At 42.9% G+C, this 22,547-nt stretch overlaps 2 protein-coding genes across 2 annotated transcripts; one reads left to right on the top strand and one right to left on the bottom strand.

Moving 5' to 3' along the window:
- The first annotated feature begins 8,818 nt into the window (after positions 1–8,818).
- On the top strand, positions 8,819–17,484 carry LOC135548085 (cartilage intermediate layer protein 1-like). The gene is made up of 8 exons (XM_064977333.1): positions 8,819–8,954; positions 10,670–10,818; positions 12,020–12,289; positions 12,458–12,655; positions 12,827–13,141; positions 13,235–13,343; positions 13,455–13,612; positions 13,793–17,484. Exons 2-8 carry the CDS (start codon positions 10,758–10,760, stop codon positions 16,141–16,143), a joined length of 3,462 nt encoding a protein of 1,153 aa, XP_064833405.1. The 5' UTR covers positions 8,819–8,954; positions 10,670–10,757; the 3' UTR covers positions 16,144–17,484.
- A 220-nt stretch (positions 17,485–17,704) lies between these two features.
- On the bottom strand, positions 17,705–22,306 carry LOC135548090 (eukaryotic translation initiation factor 3 subunit J-A-like). Its single transcript, XM_064977345.1, has 8 exons — positions 22,198–22,306; positions 21,960–22,051; positions 20,545–20,596; positions 20,217–20,308; positions 20,028–20,136; positions 19,682–19,858; positions 19,372–19,445; positions 17,705–19,115 (listed from the first exon to the last, which is right to left on the bottom strand). The coding sequence occupies exons 1-8, from the start codon at positions 22,217–22,219 to the stop codon at positions 18,984–18,986; spliced, it is 750 nt and encodes a 249-aa protein (XP_064833417.1). The 5' UTR covers positions 22,220–22,306; the 3' UTR covers positions 17,705–18,983.
- Between the last annotated feature and the right edge of the window lie 241 nt (positions 22,307–22,547).

Raw genomic sequence — 22,547 nt, 5'->3', positions numbered from 1 at the left:
GAGGTACTGCGGTGCCGTTCCCCTCACAGCTCCGTAGGCAAGCACCATGGTCTTGTAGCGGATGCGAGCTTCAACTGGAAGCCAGTGGAGAGAGCGGAGGAGCGGGGTGACGTGAGAGAACTTGGGAAGGTTGAACACCAGACGGGCTGCGGCGTTCTGGATGAGTTGTAGGGGTTTAATGGCACAGGCAGGGAGCCCAGCCAACAGCGAGTTGCAGTAATCCAGACGGGAGATGACAAGTGCCTGGATTAGGACCTGCGCCGCTTCCTGTGTGAGGCAGGGTCGTACTCTGCGGATGTTGTAGAGCATGAACCTACAGGAACGGGCCACCGCCATGATGTTGGTTGAGAACGACAGGGTGTTGTCCAGGATCACGCCAAGGTTCTTAGCGCTCTGGGAGGAGGACACAATGGAGTTGTCAACCGTGATGGCGAGATCATGGAACGGACAGTCCTTCCCCGGGAGGAAGAGCAGCACCGTCTAGCCGAGGTTCAGCTTGAGGTGGTGATCCGTCATCCACACTGATATGTCTGCCAGATGATATGCCTATGATAGTGGTTATGCCTGTGTTAGAGTGCTTCCTTAATGATATGCCTATGATAGTAGTTATCCCTGTGTTAGAGTGCTTCCTTAATGATATGCCTATGATAGTGGTTATCCCTGTGTTAGAGTGCTTCCTTAATGATATGCCTATGATAGTGGTTATCCCTGTGTTAGAGTGCTTCCTTAATGATATGCCTATGATAGTGGTTATCCCTGTGTTAGAGTGCTTCCTTAATGATATGCCTATGATAGTGGTTATCCCTGTGTTAGAGTGCTTCCTTAATGATATGCCTATGATAGTGGTTATCCCTGTGTTAGAGTGCTTCCATCACTTTACACAGACTGCCCTGTAATAACAGTGATTGTTCCACATTAAAACATTGGCCAAAGCTTTTTGACAACATTCACCAATCTTCTGTGTCATTATGTGTGCTGCCTTGCCAGGGAAGCCAGTTGAAAAGCTATAAGTGCTTTGTTCTTCGACGATTCCGGACGGTCTTTTATTGTTGCATTTTAATGTGAGAGCACTGTGTACATATCACTTTTTATTTCGGTCGGTAATTGTTTTCCTTTCAGTGTTATTTTCTCTGGTACGGTGTTTTTATTTTTTCTATCTAAAGGAGTCCACTTGAAACACATTCAATTGTAGGGATGCCAACTATGACAGTATCGTAAACCTCATCAACCACAATCTTTATGTCATTGTCTTTGTGCTCATATTTTCAGGCTCAGAGAGAGAGACAGAGAGAGAGAGAGAGAGAGAGAGAGAGAGAGAGAGAGGGGGGGGAGAGAGAGAGAGAGAGAGAGAGAGGGGGAGAGAGAGAGAGAGGGGGGGGGAGAGAGAGAGAGAGAGAGAGAGAGAGAGAGAGGAGAGGGAGAGAGAGAGAGAGAGGGGGGGGAGAGAGAGAGGGGGAGAGAGAGAGAGAGAGAGAGAGAGAGAGAGAGAGAGAGAGAGAGAGAGAGAGAGAGAGAGAGAGAGAGAGAGAGAGAGAGAGAGAGAGAGAGAGAGAGAGAGAGAGAGAGAGAGAGAGAGAGAGAGAGAGAGAGAGAGAGAGAGAGAGAGAGAGAGAGAGAGAGAGAGAGAGAGAGAGAGAGAGAGACACACACATATATTTGATAGGGTGCTCCCCCCAGACCAGGTTTCATAAGGACCTGTGAGAGTGAGTCACCTGATTAAGGGAACAGGGTTCAAAATGCTCCCTGAGGGGATCCTTCTCTTTCCTGCTTACTCAAGGCTCTTTCAAGCCTAGATGGGGCTCTAAATGGAGCCATTCGCGACCCTCTCCCATTTCTTCAAACTGTCTAAAGTTCCTGTCTTTAGCGGTCTTGGAATGGAGACAGAGTAAAGGGTTAGTCATGGTGTGGGTTGTGTTCTCTGTGTTCTCTCAGAAATCAAATATTTTTTTTCCATTATTATTTTATTGATATATGAGTTACAGTTGTCCTAAAGATAATACACATTTTAAATGTATGCATCGCTGCTCTGGGATCTGATTTTCCTTTATTCCCTGCTTCTAACTGAGGAAAGTCTTTCTGAGGGCTTCAGAATGTAAGAGTGTTATTTTCATATCTGTAAGGAATAGGATCAAAAAAAAAAAACATGCAGTTTGAGAAACCTGTGCAATGTTCTAAATTCAAGAAAACATATTTTCTCCGTTTTTCTTCTCCGGAGTGAGTCAATCTCTCCTGACCTTTAGCTCGAGGCCTCGGGGGTCTCTGGCAAACAAGAGCGTGCAAAAGATGGATGACCTTGTCCTGCTGATTTCATGAAGCACATACCATCCGTCTTTCAGGTCACCCGCATGTTTTTAATCTGTCAATCCATTCTACATGCCTCCATTGTTTGTAGCTGTGAGCCAGGCCCGGGCTGGCTAACACCGTAGAGGATGTGCCTGAGCCTTTACTTGTGGTCTTTCAATGATGTGTGGGTGCACGTGTTACTCGCGTGGGAAAGGGAAACATATGTCCTCAACTACATGTGCTCAGGTAAAGAGTCTTTATAGTGGTGTAAGTGGAACTAGGTTTGCACTTAGTGGTGTGTGTGCATGCCAATGAATGCACAGTAAATCCTTTGTGATGTTTGCTGAAGAGATCACGCAACCTGTAAGAGAGCAGATGTGACCTACACTTCTGTTTCCTACACAGCTGTGGACGGGGATCTCTGGCGCATGAAGAGTTGACGTGCTTAGGTCCACAGTTGGCTCGGGAATACTAGGTCTTTAAGGATTTTGACCTTAGATACTAGGGTCCAGTAATGCATTTCACCTTTGTTTTTATCCTCAAAATACTATGAAATCTGAAAGAAAAAAAATCTAATCTTGAATCAATCATTGTTTAGCCCTAGGAGGATTAATTACCAAAAGCTTTCCATTTCCTTTTTCACAGTCAAATAGTTTCCTTTCTGATTCCTATTTTCTATTTCATCACACCTTTTTACTGCTTTCAATTCATATGGCATTGTTTTTGGCCTGATCCTTTTGAAAGGCTTACACTAAATGACATCTTCGAAACGTGCTGACATACACATTTTTAGGCAATTCTTTTTTCCTTGCTTTAAATAAAAGCACCCTGTTCAACCTGAGAGAAATCTTGAAAGATCCGATGGACTGTTGTCAAAGACCAGTCCCGCTTCGTCACATGGCAGTTGGGAGATTCTGCCCTCTCAACCCTGTCTCCGCTCAGCTCTTAATTATGCATGTCTATCAGCGGCACACAGACTGTCCCAACTGTTGGGTTCCAGCAAGCAGACAAAAACATTGTTTTATAGGTCTGTCAGTGTTAATAGCAGGTGTTGATTTAGTCTGAAATGAGGATGATCGTGTACGAGCCAAGATAATGTTATTCAGTGTTTAGTGAAACGGCCAAGAGACGACTTATCCAGTGGCACACATCATCTTGGCGTACTTGTGAATGTGTGGATGACGTTTGAAATCAAACATGAGTCTGCTGGGCCTAGAGTGTAACGTTCGTCTTCGTCCTCCTCCGACGAGGAGTAAGAAATTTCAGACCAATGCGCAGCGTGGTAAGTGTCGATAATTTAATAAAGCAAAATGAACACTAAACAAAAACAATAAACAACAAACGAACAGTTGGGCAAGGTGAATGACAAAAACACTAAACAGGAAATATACCCACAACTCAAAAGTGAAACCAGGCTACCTAAATATGGTTCTCAATCAGGGACAACGATAAACAGCTGCCTCTGACTGAGAACCATACCAGGCCAAACACAGAAATCCCAAAACATAGAAAAAGGAACATAGACAACCCACCCAACTCACGCCCTGACCACACTAAAACAAAGACATAATGAAAGAACTAAGGTCAGAACGTGACATAGAGTATGAAGCTGAACCTTCCCATCCATTGGCTTTTCACTTTCTAATCTGCAAACCAGTGGGGAGACTACAAAGAACACATTGAGAAAAACATTCACAGTTGGAGACGTTGTCTGCTGACATTACTGACGTCATTTCTGTAGCCTACATCCATCCATTTCCTTCCAAGAGTTAAACGCACGCACATTGACATCCACAAATGGCGACATCTTTCTGAGCATGTTAGGAAGAAGAAGAAACTCTTTCTCCTCCTCCATGTCCTCCTCCCGGGATGCGGGCCCCTAACGACAGAAACAGAAGCTGCTCTGGTGGAGTCATTAAGCCCAGATTCCCCATGAACCCCCCCCCAGTCCACACTGATACAAACCACTGGAGTCTCCTGTCTGCTCTGGTTAGGTATGGTTTCAATTCCACAACGCTTCAGGGAGACGTCTACTGTTGATGCTTGGCTGGGCCTCAGCAGAACTAGATCTTGGAGGTGAATATCACTGTGAAAATAGGGTCCGGCTGTAAATTGAAGAAACTCTTGCAGAAATGTATTACTTGAACAGTTTTTTATTATATCAAATCAAATCAAATCAAATTTTATCATGGGAAAATTAGTCATCTCTTAATGTCTTTATGTAAAATCAGGAGTCATGAATCATGTTTTGGTTCATAAATCCAGGTCGCAGACAGTTTATCCTTCACCATGCTGCCAGATTTTATTTCTAAGGATCTGATTATCTTGTTCTCATTTATACTTAGGCAATTGTATGGAAGCCATATCATTTCCCATCCAGATTATGGTTTTCTTGGCCCCAAAACAAAGCATACAGACCAATTTTCAAATAGTCTATTTCCATCCTGCCATAACAGAAACAATGTTTGCTCTCATACTGTTGTTGGAACACTTCTTTATCAGGAACTGTATAGCTGCAGGAATTATCCCAGCCATTGACTTCTACATAATGACTTTATACACACAGACAGTGAGATAATGACTGTCACCCTGCTAAACCAGAACAACATAAAACAACAAGTAAAACTGGACACAGCTTGGGGAAACTGGACAGTGTTGTCTGATATCATTATAAACATGACCTGTCTGGAGTCCAACTAAGGGACAGCCCATGTGGGGTATGGTGTCCTATGCCCCAGACTGTTGCCTGGAAACATTGCGTGTTTGCTTATGTTTGTTGTCCTTCTCACACTTCCTTTCCCCTCCAGCCCGTCCTCCTCATTTAGTGAGAAAGAACTGCCTTTGAAGACCGACAGAATGTCATAAAGTTATCCCCTCTTAACAGCCTGTGAATTGTACAGTTAGTAAAATACACCGTAGAAAATGGCTGTCTGCCTGTTTTAGCTGGCAGTACAGTGGCATGGGAAATGTGGTAGGTAGCTAGGTGACTGATGGGGGCATGTCATGCAGCCATGTGTGAGTCCATCTAAGACCACCACTGTTCAGGGCATAATGCTCTGTAAGGTCCTCTTCCTTCAGGTCCAAGCTTAATGCAATCCAAAAATGCATCTCCACACCACAGGATACATTCATAATGTTAAATAACACATGATGTTTTATACGTTGAAACAAGCATTCCATATGAACACACCATGTGAAGTCCACCAAGCTACTGTACTGGTCTGTGCCTACCATAGCATTTTTCTGCTAATTAATGGTCCCTCTGTATTTCTCTTTCATTACTGGCTATCAGTGAAACGTACAGGAGAGTTAAGGAATCCAGTGGAACACTGTCTGGAAAGAGCTTCAGCTCCCTGTGGACCATGTGATTGGCTCAGAGCCACACTCCAAACTACTTACTGATTTCACTATTCTAATGACCTCACACCAAACCAAATCACTGCACAGGAAATGCAATAATTGGTGGCTGGTAAACATGAGGTAAGATTTTGCTTAAGGACGGTGCAGGCTTTTCCATTTGGACATGGCTCTCGGGGCCACTCGTGGGAACTTCCTTTTCGGCTTCGACGAGCTTTGGTCTGCATCTGTTTACTTGACATAATCTATAATCTATCAATGTCAACATCTAAAACCATCGGTGAACATCAAACACAAAGCTGTTATTAATATCAGTATTTGTCAGTGAGGTTATATAAAGAACAACATGCCGCAAAAGATCTGTGGTATCTCTCTGTCACTTCCCCTGGGTGTAAGACGACAGAACTGGTGTCCATTTGATCAGAACTCCAGTTCTGTCCTTATGCCAGAGGGTGATGTGGCATCCATCCTCTCCTCCTGCTGTGCACACCGCGCCTTGTCATTTACACGATGAGGTAAGTTCATGAGGGTCGTGTGGAAAACCATCAGACTGAGAACTGTCCAGGACCGTTTAGTAGAGTCACACTGACCAGGTATTTTTAGTAGGTCTCCTCAGTTCCTAAAAATGCCAGTCTACCAACCAGCCTTTTCAACCAAGGGGATGAAATGATTTTCATCAATCCCAGAAAACCCACGACAAAACCTCACGTCCTTTTACTGATGACCAATAATTGACGAGGGAACGCAATGATTACATGATGCAAACATAATGAAATAGACTTTCATTTCATAAGAACCCTATAAGGTTAAACCCTATAAACCCTATAAAGTTGTTTATGAGTGTAAATGACTAATGTGAACACTCCTGCCATTCCATTTCCAATATTGTGCAGAAAAGCCTGTGTCTCAGAAGCACTTCAAAACCTGCTGTAATGTGATTGAGCAGATAGGGTTAAACGTCTCATACAGGATCCCTGATGATGGTCAACATTAATCTCTATTAAGGGTGAATGTTTGGTTTCACAGTGATTTAGTGGATGATGAAGAGTGAGTGACAGCATGACGACTTGTATAAATATAGTCTTTCATTGGGCTTTGAGCTAATGTTCCCATAATTACATTATCTGAAATTAATGAGATTGTGTCTATGAAAATATTTTTTTTATATTGGATTTGAAGGTTAATTTATCTTGTTTAAAGACATCGTGAGTATCTTAAATTTTCATTACTTAAAGGCATAAACTCGTTAAATTGGATTCAGCTGTTTCACACTGTGCTCAGGTGCTAAGTGACGGGTTTCGACAGGTTTCTGGTGTCGACAGTGCAGGGTAGTCTGGTGGTGAGAGGGATGTTAGTAGAAGGGGATCACATGATTAAACCGATGAGGAGCTATTCTGTTCTGACCCACCTTCTCGCAAATGGTGAATCAATGTATGAATGTGTCCACTCCACTGGTTGAATAATGTCAAGTTGAATGTTGTCCTACTCGTATATAGTAGCAGCAGACTACAAAAATTGGTGACTACTTACGTTTACATTCATCATTATAATCAGAGAATTCTTAGTTAACCTTAACCTCTGTTCAGAATCTAAGCAGTCACATCTTCTCTCCCAACTAGCTAGATGTGGGATCGCTATGACCTCAAGTTGGGCTACACATGTAGCTGTAGTTTCGATATTTTAGTGACATCATAAGTCAGTGTATTGCTGTTGGCACGCCATTACTGAAAATCCCAAAGACACTGTTTATCAACAGATCAAAGTCTGGATAAATGAACACTAATAACAAAGGGCATGAGTCTGTGTGTTTACTGTCATAGTGTGGGGTCATTCATAATAACTGTTTTCATGGCCTCTAATCTAAACTGTTGATGGGAGCAGCTTCAGAGAAATGTTACTGCGTGTTGATGTTGCACAACAAATGGGATGAAGCCATTGTGTAATTACCAATTCACATTAGAGGCTATTGCTGGCATTTCAACTGGGGACCACCAATACAATCGTTTAGAAATGGGTGTGCTTTGTTCTTGTCTGTGTTGGAAGGTCTTTGACTCTCTCTTTCTCACTATACTGACATGGACCTACTCCAATAGAAGGACAGGAAATACCAGATTATCCATTTCATGTACATCAGGTGGTTAAAGATGGAATCCGCAGTAGGGTGAAACAGCTGCACTGGCCACCCCACCACAGTTGTTATTGTTTTTGTTGATGAGCTGAGGAGCGTTGCGCAGCATCTTTCGCGCGTGCAATGATGTCAGAGGGAAAAAAACTGTGTTGGTTGTTTGCAGTAACTTCTTTGTTGTTATAATATCCCAAACGGACGTGGAGGTTTCACCATTAAGTCTTATCACCAGTGGGAGTTCACCTATATGGATAGGGGTATATTGAAATGTTCCTTACAGAATCAATATGAAAAGCATATGTATAACCATGGTAGCAATTGAAAGGGAACAGCATGTTTATATTTGGTTAGAATATATATTTTTGGGGGGGTAAAAAATAAAATACAAAAAAGAATGGGAACAGTTTAGAGATTATTGGTAAAATTATTAGACCAAAGGTGAGGACACGAAAGTACACATGACAAGACTGAATTCAAACTTTACACTGTTGATTTTGTGCATGTTACATTTACTGTACTTTTTGCCGCATTTGCTGATAACGACATGTGAAAATACTCTGGATACATTCGGTAACATAGTAAAACCATTCCTGGAAAATGTGGGGTAGGTGCAACATAGGACAACAAAATGACAAGGGGTTGAGTGGGACGACTAACTGGTGTCTCCAAGTGGTTACACCTCTCCAAAGTGTGTGAAGCGCAGACCCAGAGCTCTGACGTCATGTAATAGCATGTTACTGTAAAGATACTGCATTCCAATTTAGGCGTTTATCAGTGCCCAAACCTGCCATTTTCAACCCGCAGACTGGTAGAAGTGTAAAGGGCAACGGATTCCAGCTTTAACTAGGTTCCATGTCCACTTAAAATGATGACCCATCTGACTGAGGTCAACTCTCCCTTATGTCTATGTCTAGACCTGGGTATCCTCATCTATAGACACAGAGGTACAGCAGAAGGTTACAGTAAGCCCCCGACCTGCAGCAGAGCAGCAGAGAGTGGGCTCAGTCATACTTGTGGTCTCCAGTCTTCACGCTCTCAGCTGGCTTCCTGTGAATAGCACGGAGCCGAACCCTGGGCTCTGCACTGAGCTGTATAAGAGAGAGCAGCAGGACAGTCAGCACAGACACAGCACCCTGCATACAGGGACGAGAGAGACTACTCAACACTACTATACAGAGGTACTCACAGGGTAAGACTGAGATCAATAGTTGCCTTCTCTTTCCCTCTCGTTCCCTGTTGACCCATCTTTGAACTTTACTGTTAACGTTGTTCTTTCAACAGACAGATTTTTTATAGATGATTTGGGGGTGCTGAATGCGAGTTTAGCTTTTGTTCTTTGAGTGTTGGTTTATTGATGATATAAAACTGCTCAATAGATGCACATTTGTGAGTTCAGACATTTCATAAAATACTGAAAGACATTCTCATTAGTCTGTGTGAACTTGAAAGACAGTTTGACGTATTGACGGACAATAGGTATCAGCTTGTATGTGTGTAACTATGGGTGTTTGTGTGTGATTGTGAAGGAGGTAGCCTGTACATGGAAATAAGTTTATGTGTGCGTGGCTTTTCATGGGATATCATTTATGTATGTAAGTGTGTGTGTGTGCGTGTGTGTGTGTGTGTGCGTGCGTGCGTGCGTGCGTGTGTGCGTGCGTGCGTGCGTGCGTGCATGCGTGTGTGTGTGTGTGTTCTATTTGTTTGTGTAGCCCTGTGCTTGGTCAATGGATGCAGAAACGTTTTAGTGTTCTCTTGACACCAAGTAATGGCTAGCACAGATGTGTCATTTGAGAGGGCTTCTGCACATCCATAATGTTCTTTCATTCTGTATGTTTCTGCACACTCCTCTAGTGTCCCTCCTATAGACCTCAAAGCGTGAGAAGGATAAAAATAGTGATTATTGTTTTATTTGACAAATCTGTCATTCTGCTGACCCTCGCTACATATTCATTGCCAAACCCACTGGCTCCAGGTCATCTATAAGTCTTTGCTAGGTAAAGCTCCGCCTTATCTCAGCTCACCGGTCACCATAGCAACATCCACACGTAGCACACGCTCCAGCAGGTATATTTCACTGGTTATCCCCAAAGCCAACACCTCCTTTGGCTGCCTTTCCTTCCAGTTCTCTGCTGCCAATGACTGGAACAAATTGCAAAAATCATGGAGACTTCTATCTCCCTCACTAACTTTAAGCATCAGCTGTCAGAGCAGCTTACCGATTACTGTACCTGTACACAGCCCATCTGTAAATAGCACACCCAACTACCTCATCACCATATTGTTATTGCCTTACCTCCCTAACCTTACTACATTTGCACACACTGTACATACATTTTTCTATTGTGTTACTGACTGTACGTTTGTTTATCCCATGTGTAACTCTGTGTTGTTTTTGTCGCACTGCTTTGCTTTATCTTGGCCAGGTCATAGTTGTAAATGAGAACTTGTTCTCAACAGGCCTACCTGATTAAGTATAGGTGAAATAAAAAAATACATTTAACCACCAATATACTGTATGTTTTTAAATTACTGTTGTTCTCCTCAGTGAAAAAATGCATTTAATTACTGTCACCAGGGTGTAGATCAGTGGAGGCTGGTGGGAGGAGTTATAGGAGGACTGTCTCATTGTAATGGCTGGAATGCCATTAATGGAACAGAGCGGAACGTAGTTTCCATATGTTTGATACCTTTCCATTTATTCCATTCCAGCCATTATAATGAGCCCATCCTCTTATAGCTCCTCCCACCAGCTTCTTATAATATCCCATCCAGGGAATCATATGCAATAGAAAATAAAAGCATTTCATTTAATACTGTGGAACACAAAGTGACACTTTACTGCTTTTGTTTGCGATAATCTGCCAGCAATGATTCTGGATAAGTATTTACATTTTCCCTCTACAGGAGTTGCTGGAGGACTATTCTTTGTGTTGTTGTTCCTGGGGTGTGAAGGTCAGAGGTCACAGGTCAGTGGCAACAGCAGAGTGCCAGGATGTGCTGCCTATCAACATGGGCTCTCCTCCTAGCTCTTGGAGTCACCACTACGGCACAAGGTTGGTCTTAATTAGCAGTTACTATTTACATTTTCCTTACTATCCCCAACACACACACCCCCCTAACATGCACACACACACACACACACACACACACACACACACACACACACACACACACACACACACACACACACACACACACACACACACACACACACACACACACACACACACACACACACAGAGCTCGGTTTGGGAGTTGTAACTCCATAATTCATTCACAAGCCTTGGGAATTGTAACTATTATTTCAACTGGAAAAATTTTTCCAACATGTGTCAAAATGTAAACCAGGATGATATCCTGTATGTGGAAATTCGATTATCATTGATCATTTCATTATAAAGTTGAGTGTATTATCTAATGTGAATTTGAGAAGTCAGAACAGAGGTCTCCTTTGGACATAGACAGCAGCCTGGTGATCTTCTGACTCTGCAGAAGCCTGTGCTCCTTATTCTCCCAAACCATTAGTAAACAGAGGCATATTGTTGCATGTCCCCATTACTGATTCTGCTCTACAACCTTAAGTAGGCGGGATATGTATAAGCACCAGGCTAAGGAGACACCTGTCTGCAATTGGCCACACAAGTACGTGCCAGTAGCATGCTTATACTGAGCCCCAATGTGAACTCAGAACGATTATAGCGTTTGGTGGGTACTGTAAATGTAATGGTCTGGGAAAAGTCCAAATATGCATTATGTAACACTGTACACTACAAATGTCAAATTACACAGCAAGCAGAATGAATAATGAGTATCAATCTCTTGGTTTCAGTGACATTACAGTACAAAGCAGTTGATTGTTTGCAGCTGAGAGTAACGATGGGACATAAATGGAAAATAAATAAACTCTTGTAGCCTTTTCACTGTTGGTCCACAACATATTTCCTCGACCACTTTGAAATGCTATTGGCAGCTTCATGTGTTGGAGCAATTCATTTTATTTCCAAAGTACACAGGGCAAATCGCCAGAAAGAGATTAGTGTGGCACAACTTGTAGTTAAAGTCAAAGTCGTAATATTCTGTTCCATGACTCAGAGTATAGTTGAGTATAGTTGAGTATAGTTGAACGATTTGAAAGATACAGATTCTTTCCCATTGCTTTACGGGTGTTTTAATGTAATGCCATTGTTTTATGGCCAAAGAGGAAACACTGTAACATTCTGAAGTAGTATTCATTGTGCGACATTCTGTGTCCAGATAACTATGAGTGGACCACTTGGTTCAACGTGGACCACCCTGGAGGTCGAGGAGACTATGAGCAGTTGGATGCTATCCGTTTCTACTACCGTGCGCGGGTGTGTGACGCCCCCCGGGCTCTGGAGGCTCGCACCACTGACTGGATCCCCGCTCGCAACACGGGGGAGAAGACTCATGCAGACCCTACCCTGGGCTTCTGGTGTGCCAACGCTGAGCAGGCCCCTGGCAGCAACTGCTCCAACTACGCTGTGCGCTTCCTGTGCACCAAAGGTGTGGCTGGGAGCCTTACTTTAATACAGTTGAGAAGTAGCTACTGTATTATGTCAAATAAAACTGTTCTATAATAGTGAAAGCAATCATTTATCCTCCAAGCAATATTTCTAGCTACTACAATTATATCTGTCTTTTGTAATGGAGTGAAAACCTATTTTCAATCAGGCAACACTGGGTCAGAAGGCATACAGGATGCCTGGGGTCCTTGGTCAGACTGGAGTCATTGCTCTGCCAAGTGTGGTCTGGTGGCAATGCAGGTGCGCTCCAGGAAATGCCAGTCCCAGCCTAAGCAGTGGGATGAGCAGTGCAGCGGACCTACAGTGGAGGGTAGAGCCTGCAAAGGACCTGAATGCCCTGGGACTGGTGAGTCGCTATCAACATCTCCATTACAGATATTAAATATGATAGAAACCTCTGTAATGTCACAGTACTATTTGCATACCATTTGCATTTTATTCTAGAAATGGTCATAGCTAAACCAATGTACAAAGGCACTGCCTGACATGTTAAACTGTGATGCTTCTGCTGTTTCAGGTTGCACACTGCACTGTGAGATGGGTAGGGTGAATGCGGAGTGTGACACCTGTATGTGTCAGGACCACATTGTACTGGGCTCTGTCCGCAGTGCTGGAGGTCTCCCTGCCCCAGGGGCCACCATCCTCCGCTTCGGCCCCAGCTCCAAACTCCTCACCATCACCGACCACAATGGACACTTTCGCATCCCAGGGATCTGTCCCGACGGCAACGCCACACTGACCGTCCAGCTGCGGAATCACGCCCCTCACACTGTCATCGTGCCCCACAGCACCGAACGCACCTCTGTCCTCAGTATCATGCTGAATAGAGCAGGTAAAATGGCCACACACACAAAAAAATGAAAGCTGTCATTGTTACATTTCTCTGTTTTACATTGGTCTCAGACACTGTAATGTGATCCCTCAGAGAAGCTCCATGTGGTGAAGAACCCTGAGAACAAGGCGAGAAGAGAGGGCCAGACAGCTGCTCTCTGCTGCAAAGTGGGTGGATTACCAGAGCCAGAAGATTACCAGTGGTAAGCCAATGGATCTGTAATGACAGCTTGGAAAATGTTATATATTTACCATATCAAAATCAAACAGTATTGGCTGGGTATAGTGTTCAACAGTCATCTGTGACTTGGTAGGTTTCACAACGGCAGCCTGCTGGACAGGAAGCAGCTGAACTATGACAGCACGCTGGTCTTAAGAAACCTGAGCATGGAGCAGACTGGGGAGTACTACTGCAGGGCCAGCAACCAGGCTGGGGCCATCAAGTCCAAACCAGCCGTAGTCAGAGTCTTAGGTCTGATCACAAAGCACCCCGGTTGATATTCACACATTCATATTTACTATGTGAACAGCCATTAGCATGACATCAGTCAATGATCAGAGGGAGAATGAAAGGGTATTGATTTTCTCATAAAATAATTGATTGTAAATCTTTTCATGTGTTGGTCTGTTTTCTACCCCTTTCTCCTCACAGGTAAAGATCAACCTTCATGTAACCCAAAACCTGAATCCTACCTTATTCGCTTACCTCATGACTGCTATCAAAACAGCTCCGACTCACTCTATTACGATGTAGGAAAGTGCCACTCAGGGACTTGTGCAGGACAGCTGGACAATGGAATCAGGTGCAAAGACTCAGTGGCATACTGCTGTGGGGTGGCAAAGATGGAGGGGAAACAACTGAAATGCCAGGGCTATGAGCTCCCCACCATGGTGGTGACCGAATGTGGCTGCCAGAAGTGTGTGGAGACCAAAGTCATTGTGCGTGGGCGGGCTGTGGCCGCAGACACTGGGGAGCCCATGAGATTTGGTCACGTCTACATCAATGGAGCCAGAGTCAGCCGCACAGGCTACAAAGGCACCTTCTCCATCCAGGTCCCTTATGACACTGAGAGGCTGGTGATTACCTTTGTGGACAACATGGATAAGTTCGTCAACACCACCAAGGTTCTTCCATTCAACACCAAAGGGGGCGCCGTCTACCATGAGATCAAGCTTTTGAGGAAGAAGGAACCAGTGACCATCAGATCAACAGAGCTCAACACTCTTCAGCTGGGAGAGGTGGAGGGCCAGGATCCTATTGCTGAGATCCAGATCCCACCCAACTCCTTCTACAAGCAGAGTGGAGAAGTATTTGTGGGTAATGTGAAGGCTAGCATCACCTTTCTGGACGCTAGAGATGTGTCTACAGCAGCAGCCGCACAGAGTGACCTCAACTTCATAGGAGATGATGGTGACACCTTGCCCCTGAGAACATACGGTATGTTCTCAGTTGACTTCAGGGACGAGGAGGCCGGAGAACCACTGAACGCCGGAGAGGTGAAGGTGAAAATGGATTCAACACAGGTGAAAATGCCCGAGCACCTGGACACCATGAAGCTGTGGTCCTTGAACCCCAACACAGGCATGTGGGAGGAGGAGGGGAGCTTCCAGATGGAGAAGAAGCAACGTGGTAAAAGGGAAGAGAGGACCTTCCTCATTGGGAACATGGAGATCAGAGAGAGGAGGCTGTTTAACCTGGACGTCCCAGAAAACAGGAGGTGTTACATCAAGGTGCGAAGCTTCCGCAGCGATCGCTTCATGCCCAGTGAGCAGGTAGAGGGAGTGGTGGTGACCCTGATCAATATGGAGCCCACTGCAGGTTACTCCTCCAACCCTCGTGCCTGGGGACGCTTTGACAGCGTCATCACTGGCCCCAATGGTGCCTGTCTGCCTGCCTTCTGCGACGACCAGAAACCTGACGCATATTCTGCCCACGTCATGGGCAACATGGGAGGAGAAGAACTCGAGGCAGTCCCATCTGCTCCCAAGTTTAACCCCAACATCATTGGAGTCCCTCAGCCGTACCTGGGCAAGCTGAACTACAGACGGTCAGACCACAATGACTCCAAGTTAAAGAAGACATCCTTCAGCATCAATGTGGCCAAGCCCAGCCCAAACACAGCTGAAGAGCTCAACGGACCTGTGTACTCATTTGACCAACTGAAAGAGTGTGAGGAAGCCCCATTTACTGCAGGCCACTTCCGCTTCACCAGAGTGGAGGGAGATCGCTACGACTACAACACAGTGCCTTTCAACGAAGACGATCCTATGAGCTGGACAGAAGACTACCTGAGCTGGTGGCCCAAGCCCATGGAGTACCGAGCCTGCTATGTCAAGGTCAAGATCAATGGTCCCCATGAGATCAACATGCGCTCCCGAAACCAGGGCGGCACTCACCCCAAGGCCGTTGGCCAACTGTATGGCCTCCGCGACACCCGCAGCATACGCGACATGGACCAGTCCACCGTCTCTGCTGTGTGCCTGGAGTTCAAGTGCAGTGGCATGCTTTATGACCAGGACCGAGTGGACCGCACTCTGGTGAAGGTGATCCCTCAGGGCAGCTGTAAGAGGGACAATGTTAACTCCATGCTTCAAGAGTACCTGGTTAATCACCTGCCTCTAGCCGTCAACAACGACACCAATGAGTTCACAATGCTGGCACCACTGGACCCTCTGGGCCACAACTATGGCATCTACACAGTGACAGACCAGGACCCCCGCACTGCCAAAGAGATAGCACTGGGACGCTGCTTTGATGGCACCTCTGACGGTACTTCCCGTGTCATGAAGAGCAACGAGGGAGTGGCACTTACCTTTACCTGTGGCAACCGTGAGGTGACCCGTCAAAGCGTGTTCCAGGCTCTGCAGAACTCCCCCGGGCAGTCTCCGGCGAGGGCAGTGAGGGATGGCCGAGGCAGGAAGCAGAGAGCAGGAGCCAACGCACTTCGCAACAGCCGTAGACGCAGTACTCGGAATCCCACTGCCACACGCACCTCAGGCTAAGGCACAGTACTACAGATCAGGGTCTCCACATCACAATCACATTAGACATGTTGGCAAATTAATAAAGAAAGTGGGTATTGGTGATGTGATTCAAATTTATATTTTAGCCCTTCAGTAAAGATACCCAAGTTTTTTGTCTTCATTATGTACTGTTTGAATAACATTTAATTTGTTATTGAACTATGTTTTTTGATTGTGAGTAAGGCCCATAACAAAATATTTGTTCAGTTATGAATTTATGGTTATCTATAACACAGGTATCTCCCAGGGAACAATTGGTGGAGATTTTAACTGCAAATATTGTATTTTCTTCACCTGTACTGTGATGAATATTTACTACTTGAAATTGTAAATAATGGGATATTTATTACACATGCCATTCAAGATTGTAACCAGCGATTGAGACACCACGCCCCAAATAAAACAAGAACAACCCTAGAACATATTGGATTGCTGATTCACTTAAACTTAGACAAATCTTTGTTGGCTCACATTCACAACATACAGTTGAAGTTGGAAGTTTACATACACTTAGGTTGGAGTAATTAAAACTTGTTTTTCAACCACTCCATACATTTCTTGTTAACAAACTATAGTTTTGGCAAGTCGTTTAGGATATCTACTTTGTGCATGACATTAGTAATTTTTCCAACAACTGTTTACAGATTATTTAACTTCTAACTCACTGTATCACAATTCCAGTGGGTCAGAAGTTTACATACACTAAAGTTGACTGTGCCTTTAAACAGCTTGGAAAATTCCAGAAAATTATGTCATGGCTTTAGAAGCTTCTGATAGGCTAATTGACATTATGAGTCAATTGGAGGTGTACCTGTGGATGTATTTCAATGCCTCCCTTCAAACTCAGTGACTCTTTGCTTGATATCATGGGAAAATCAAAAGAAATCAGCCAAGACCTCAGAAAAAAGTCTGGTTCATCCTTGGGAGCAATTTCCAAACACCTGAAGGGTCCACTTTCATCTGTACAAACAATAGTACTTAAGTATAAACACCATGGGTCCACGCAGCAATCACACCACTCAGGAAGGAGATGAACTGGAAAAGCATGTGCGAACAAGGAGGCCTACAAACCTGACTCAGTTTCACCAGCTCTGTCAGGAGGAATGGGCCAAAATTCATCCAACTTATTGTGGGAAGCTTGTGGAAGGCTACCCGAAATATTTGACCCAAGTTAAACAATTTAAAGGCAATGCTACCAAATACTAATTGAGTGTATGTAAACTTCTGATCCACTGGGAATGTGATGAAAGAAATAAAAGCTGAAATAAATCAGTCGCTCTACTATTATTCTGACATTTAACATTCTTAAAATAAAGTGGTGACCCTAACTGACCTAAAACAGAGAATGTTTACTAGGATTAAATGTCAGGAATTGTGAAAAACTGAGTTAATGTATTTGGCTAAGGTGTATGTAAACTTCCAACTACAACTGTAGCTGACATTGTAAAGCGCACAATGCGGACAAGCTACTTCTAATCAACTCAAGCCATAACACAACTGTCAGTGAACTCAGGTTAATAAAAGTAGAGAAATTGGATAATTTATCCTTTCGACCAGTGATTTTATTAAATTAGATGCATATAAAACACTGAAGAGCTGGTCATCTTTTACAGTATATTGTACACCACATCCAATTTCCTTAACAATTTGAAAACTATCAAATGTTAGAAAATAGGAATAAACATGTCCCTTTCTACCATTATGAAGACAATGTCAGCCCATAATCCCCCTCCTTGTCTCACTTGATACAAGCCTGCAGAAGCAATGTTAAGGAGACCAGTTGTGTGAACTTGCTAGATCACAATTATATCTGCATTAGTAACAATTGATGAGCAAATTTCATTCGTCATGCACAAAAAAAATACCTAAAATCCCTCTTGCTTCAACTGTTCAAGGATATTCCACAGATGTATCCAGAGGATGGCCATGAGGTTTGGTCACATCTACCGCAAAATTAATTTGGCTTGGGCTGTATACCATATAATTTTGAAAGTTTGATTTTAATACAACTGCTAAGAACCATCTTAGACATGCCAAATAAATGATCTCCAGCTATGCATTGGGTTTACTAACTCCCTAGATCAGTGGTTCGCTTGCAAGATCAAGATTCTTGGTTACAGCAGAGACAATCAAGTCCCTCCTGGATAAATCCCTGCTGCTTAAATGTGTTTTGTGCATTCAGGACCAGTATGATGGTATGAAAATCTGGATAGCGCCCAACTAAAATGCATTACACTTGTCTATCCATTTTTACAGTGAATGCATAAGCCCCCTGTAAAATGTCAAACTACTAAACATGTAGTGTCAGTTTCAAAGCACGAACAATGAAACTTTTGATGGATAAAGATAACATGTGGATTTGGCAACCATTATAGATACTATATAGTTTCCTGTAAGAAACCCATCGACAGGTAAAGTGAAATATCTATAATATTTATAGACATTCTGGGTGAAATTATTTGCATAGAACCTAATTTGTTTAGATGTCACTGCAGTAGCAACTAGAATTTGACATGAGCATATAATTTCTCTAAATCAAAAATGTGCTCTACAAATCACATACAGCATGTAAAGTATTTTTCACTGTGTTTTGTATCTTTATGAAGTTTGGAGGCTGAATGAGAGAAAAGGCAATTTCATTATGTATTAACAGAAGTTTTGGTACTGGATGCTCCCTGTATAGTCCCTCGGATCATTGAAGCAAAATGAAAGGGCGACACATTGTTCAGGTTTTTCCAGGATGACACTGGATAGCATGAGAAGTACAGCTGCATTTCTGAGGGTTAAAGGGTGAAAAGGCAGTGGGGATATAGCCGTCGTCACATGAAGTCATCATAGTCTTGGGTGTAGCCACCATCGAATTCTCCATAGTCTGCAAGGTCATCTTTCCCCTTGGCTTTCATACCGCCACCAAGTACAGCTCCTTTCTTCTTCTTTTTGCCTTTGATTGCCTGTGGAACCAAAACTAAACTTAAACCATTTCTGCAAAATAAACACTCAGTGTTCTTCAAAGTGAATTGAGTGAATATTTATGTAAATGGCGCAACCAGGGTGTAAGTTAGTTCCTTGAGCTGAGACCAATGAAAAGCAATCTGGAGGTACTGGTAGAGGGCTCCCTCCACTGACCGTAAAGAGATCTACAATTCATGAAGAAAACTCTAGAAGGATGACATCATTTTGGTTGATCATGAATAAGAAACAACTTACCTTTTCTTGCTTCTGTTTTTCATTAAGTAGCACTGTCAGGGAAGAGCTGATTTTCTTTAAGTCTTCAACTTCCACTGTGTAGAAAACAGGACATTTAGTTTAGACAAGTTAATACGTTATAACAACGGTTGAGCCTGAACGTTGGTTAACTCCAAATATGTAAAGTCAAACCATTATTGAATGGCTTATGTATATATACACATCTCTCAACATGAGGTTTGGCATTTGTTTTAAAGTAATAAGTTAGGTGCACAAAACTAAAACACACTGAATAATAAATAATGTACCACATGTAGGATGTTGAACTCACATGAAATACAGAGCTCCCGAAACAGTGACTCCAAGAAGCTTGAATAATGCACTGATTGTTCATACTGTAATATTTTCACTTTCAGCAGCTTTTCAAACTCTGTGAAGTCCTCTTTAGAAGATGGGCACATGGCATCAATTCCAGAAACATTGTTTGTGGTACTACCCCCTGACATTCCTGAAATGACAAGAACAAAAACTAATGAGAACACACAATAACAGTATGGCTGGCTAGTGGGTACACATTAAAATGTATGTTTCATGTATCAGGGAAACATTAAAAACATCTGGGAAAATTACATCCTTGATATCTGGGTTAAACCTGACAGGATACTCCAGGATCTTACCAAAAGCCTCTTTTGCCAGCTCCAAGTCAGCTTCCTCCTGCATCTTCTGGACTTTCAACTTTTCTGCTAGCTGTTGTTCGGGTGTAAGCTCTTCCTCCTCCTCCTCCAACTATCAACAAGAAAAAAGTAAAGGCATAAGAGAGAAAATATTCAGATCTGTAAAGTTAAGCCAACATTTCCAAAACTCACTTTCTTTTTTAGCTCTTGTTGCTTTTTCCTTAGCCGGTTTTCTTTCTCCTTAATTTTTTCGGCCAGTTTTTTCTTCTCAGACACTTTGGACTCTGAAACAAAAAAAATAATGTTACAGCAAACCTCTGGAACAAAAATCACCATCAAATCAAGTTGAAGTGATACATAATTTAAGCAGGTAATTGATAATAAAAGACAAGGCAGCCAGTAAGATGCAGGAACATTTTTGTGATATTTTCACAAAAATATATACAGGTATGTGCATATTACAACAGGCTGCAGCTACTACTTTCTCAAATCATTGGTTGGAAATTGTATATTTCTTCACCAGCTTTCTTTGCCTCTGCTTTCTTCTCTTCCTCTTCATCATCCCAGTTATCCTACAGAGGGAGAATTGACAGGAATGAGTCAAATGATGTGACTACATAATACTGGGTAGTTAAGTGGTTGGTTCTGGGACTTGTCTAGAGTAGGACTTGAATTAATTTTCTAGGAAATCCACTAGATTGAGGTTACGAGACCAACTGCATTATCAAACATCAGAAGACGTGTCAGAACCAGTCACAGCCACCTCATTATCACAAAAAGTGGTTATGTAAAGCCTTTCAACCAATATTTGGCAAATGTGTCATATTCCCTTATTAGGGCCTCGATGGATAAGACAATTACCTAGCTCAAGCCTTATCCAAAAACACACAGAACGTTTCTCTTGGTGTAGGCCGTGATTGTAAATAACAATTTGTTTTTAACTGACTTGGCTAGTTAAATAAATGTTACATTTAAATAAAAAAATGTAGACCTAGTGTACTGATGAAGTTTTGCTTTGAGAACATGAAAACACCATACGACTTGAACACTACCTATATTCCACAGAAACTATGGTCAACAATTGAAACTGCTTTGCTAGCCTTTTCCACAGCTGAATGATCCCACAGTAACGGTATACATTCGGATGACTTTCTAGACAAATGGTGAAAATGAATCAACGGGAAAAGTCTGTTGAATATTCTCGAAAATACACTTTACTAGTAGCATATGTCAGAGTTGGAGGCATCGAGTAGTAAGGCTCAATTCAATCATCTGATGTCATAAGGGCAGAATAATGACGTTGGCAACTAACGTTCGCCAGCTAGTTTACATTCAAGTGTCTGTTAAATGTATAACACAAACAAAGCCTTGAACGGACTTGAATGACTAATCGCAGTCAGATTATGATTGTTTATCTTAAAACTGGCCAGTCAACACATTAGTTCAGACCTAACTAGCTAAATTAGCTCAACCTAAAAAGCTAGTTCAGTAGCTAACGTTAGCTAGTTAACTTAACGTTACATGTCACTAACGTTACACCATTGAATCTCCCCAACTCAGAAAACAATTATACACTGTAGCTTCTAACTAGTGAAAAAACATAGCTAACGTAGACCAATTCAAACACAAGTGCCCGATAATGAGTCTCAGCTCGAACCAGGAGACTCGCTGACAGTTTTCACATGTGCGGCCTCACAGCTTGTACAATACCGAGCTAGCTAATATATATCTGTTACCGTTGGCTAACTAGCTAGTGGAACGTGGATAATGCTATGCTAGTTGGCGGCTAGCTAGCCAGCCAGCTAATGTCCACAGACTAACTAGCAGGACGTGTTGTGTTCGACTCAACTAATGGGTTAATTAAGACCTGAAAGTCAGGTGTAAGATGTCCTTCATAATGTAACTAGCTAGCTAGTTAGTTAGTTGTTTGGTTACCTTCACATCTTCATCTTCGTCTTCGCCTTCCCATTTGTCCAGCACTACCGCCTTTTTGATCGGCGCGACGTCCAGCTCGAAGTTGTCAGCGTCTATAAATACATATTATAATGGTAACTAACCGTTATCTTGAAAGTTCAAAACGATATGATAGCTAATATCAATCACAGTGTTATCCATCTTTCACAATCCCCAAAATATAGCTGTCGCACTATATCATTTCTAACTTTGTTCTCACCCCAATCGTCGGCATCCGCCATCTTGGCTATGTGTGTGTGCGGGTTTGACAGAACTCTGAACTGAAAGCGGCAAAGCAGATGGAGAAAGTAGACGAGGCTTTACCGCTCTGTAATGCTAGGAGTTGCTGCACTCTTCTTTTTTTTCAAGAAAGGAAAGCCCCTTCATGGAAGAGTATGCCTTTTATTGAGTAAAAAAAAAGTCGCACTGTACCTCAATCTTACATGTTAATCTTTAATATAAAATATTTCATTCAAGGCACAATCTGTCATTTCAACACCATAACCCTGCCAATTTGTTTAGGAAACTTAGGTGAAGCTACAAGATGACTGACAGCTCGATATTAAACAT

Source organism: Oncorhynchus masou, chromosome 1 (assembly GCF_036934945.1).
Source record: "Oncorhynchus masou masou isolate Uvic2021 chromosome 1, UVic_Omas_1.1, whole genome shotgun sequence".
NCBI lineage: Eukaryota > Metazoa > Chordata > Actinopteri > Salmoniformes > Salmonidae > Oncorhynchus > Oncorhynchus masou.
This window is presented reverse-complemented; position numbering and strand designations above follow the sequence as displayed.

Coding starts and splice junctions, on each gene's coding strand:
- LOC135548085 (XM_064977333.1), top strand. CDS start 10,758: ATGTGCTGCCTATCAACATGGGCTCTCCTCCTAGCTCTTGGAGTCACC. Junction 12,290..12,457: donor GCGCTTCCTGTGCACCAAAG/GTGTGGCTGGGA, acceptor ATTTTCAATCAG/GCAACACTGGGTCAGAAGGC. Junction 12,656..12,826: donor ACCTGAATGCCCTGGGACTG/GTGAGTCGCTAT, acceptor CTGCTGTTTCAG/GTTGCACACTGCACTGTGAG.
- LOC135548090 (XM_064977345.1), bottom strand. CDS start 22,219: ATGGCGGATGCCGACGATTGGG. Junction 19,859..20,027: donor GCTGGCAAAAGAGGCTTTTG/GTAAGATCCTGG, acceptor TTGTCATTTCAG/GAATGTCAGGGGGTAGTACC. Junction 19,116..19,371: donor AAAAACAGAAGCAAGAAAAG/GTAAGTTGTTTC, acceptor TTGGTTCCACAG/GCAATCAAAGGCAAAAAGAA.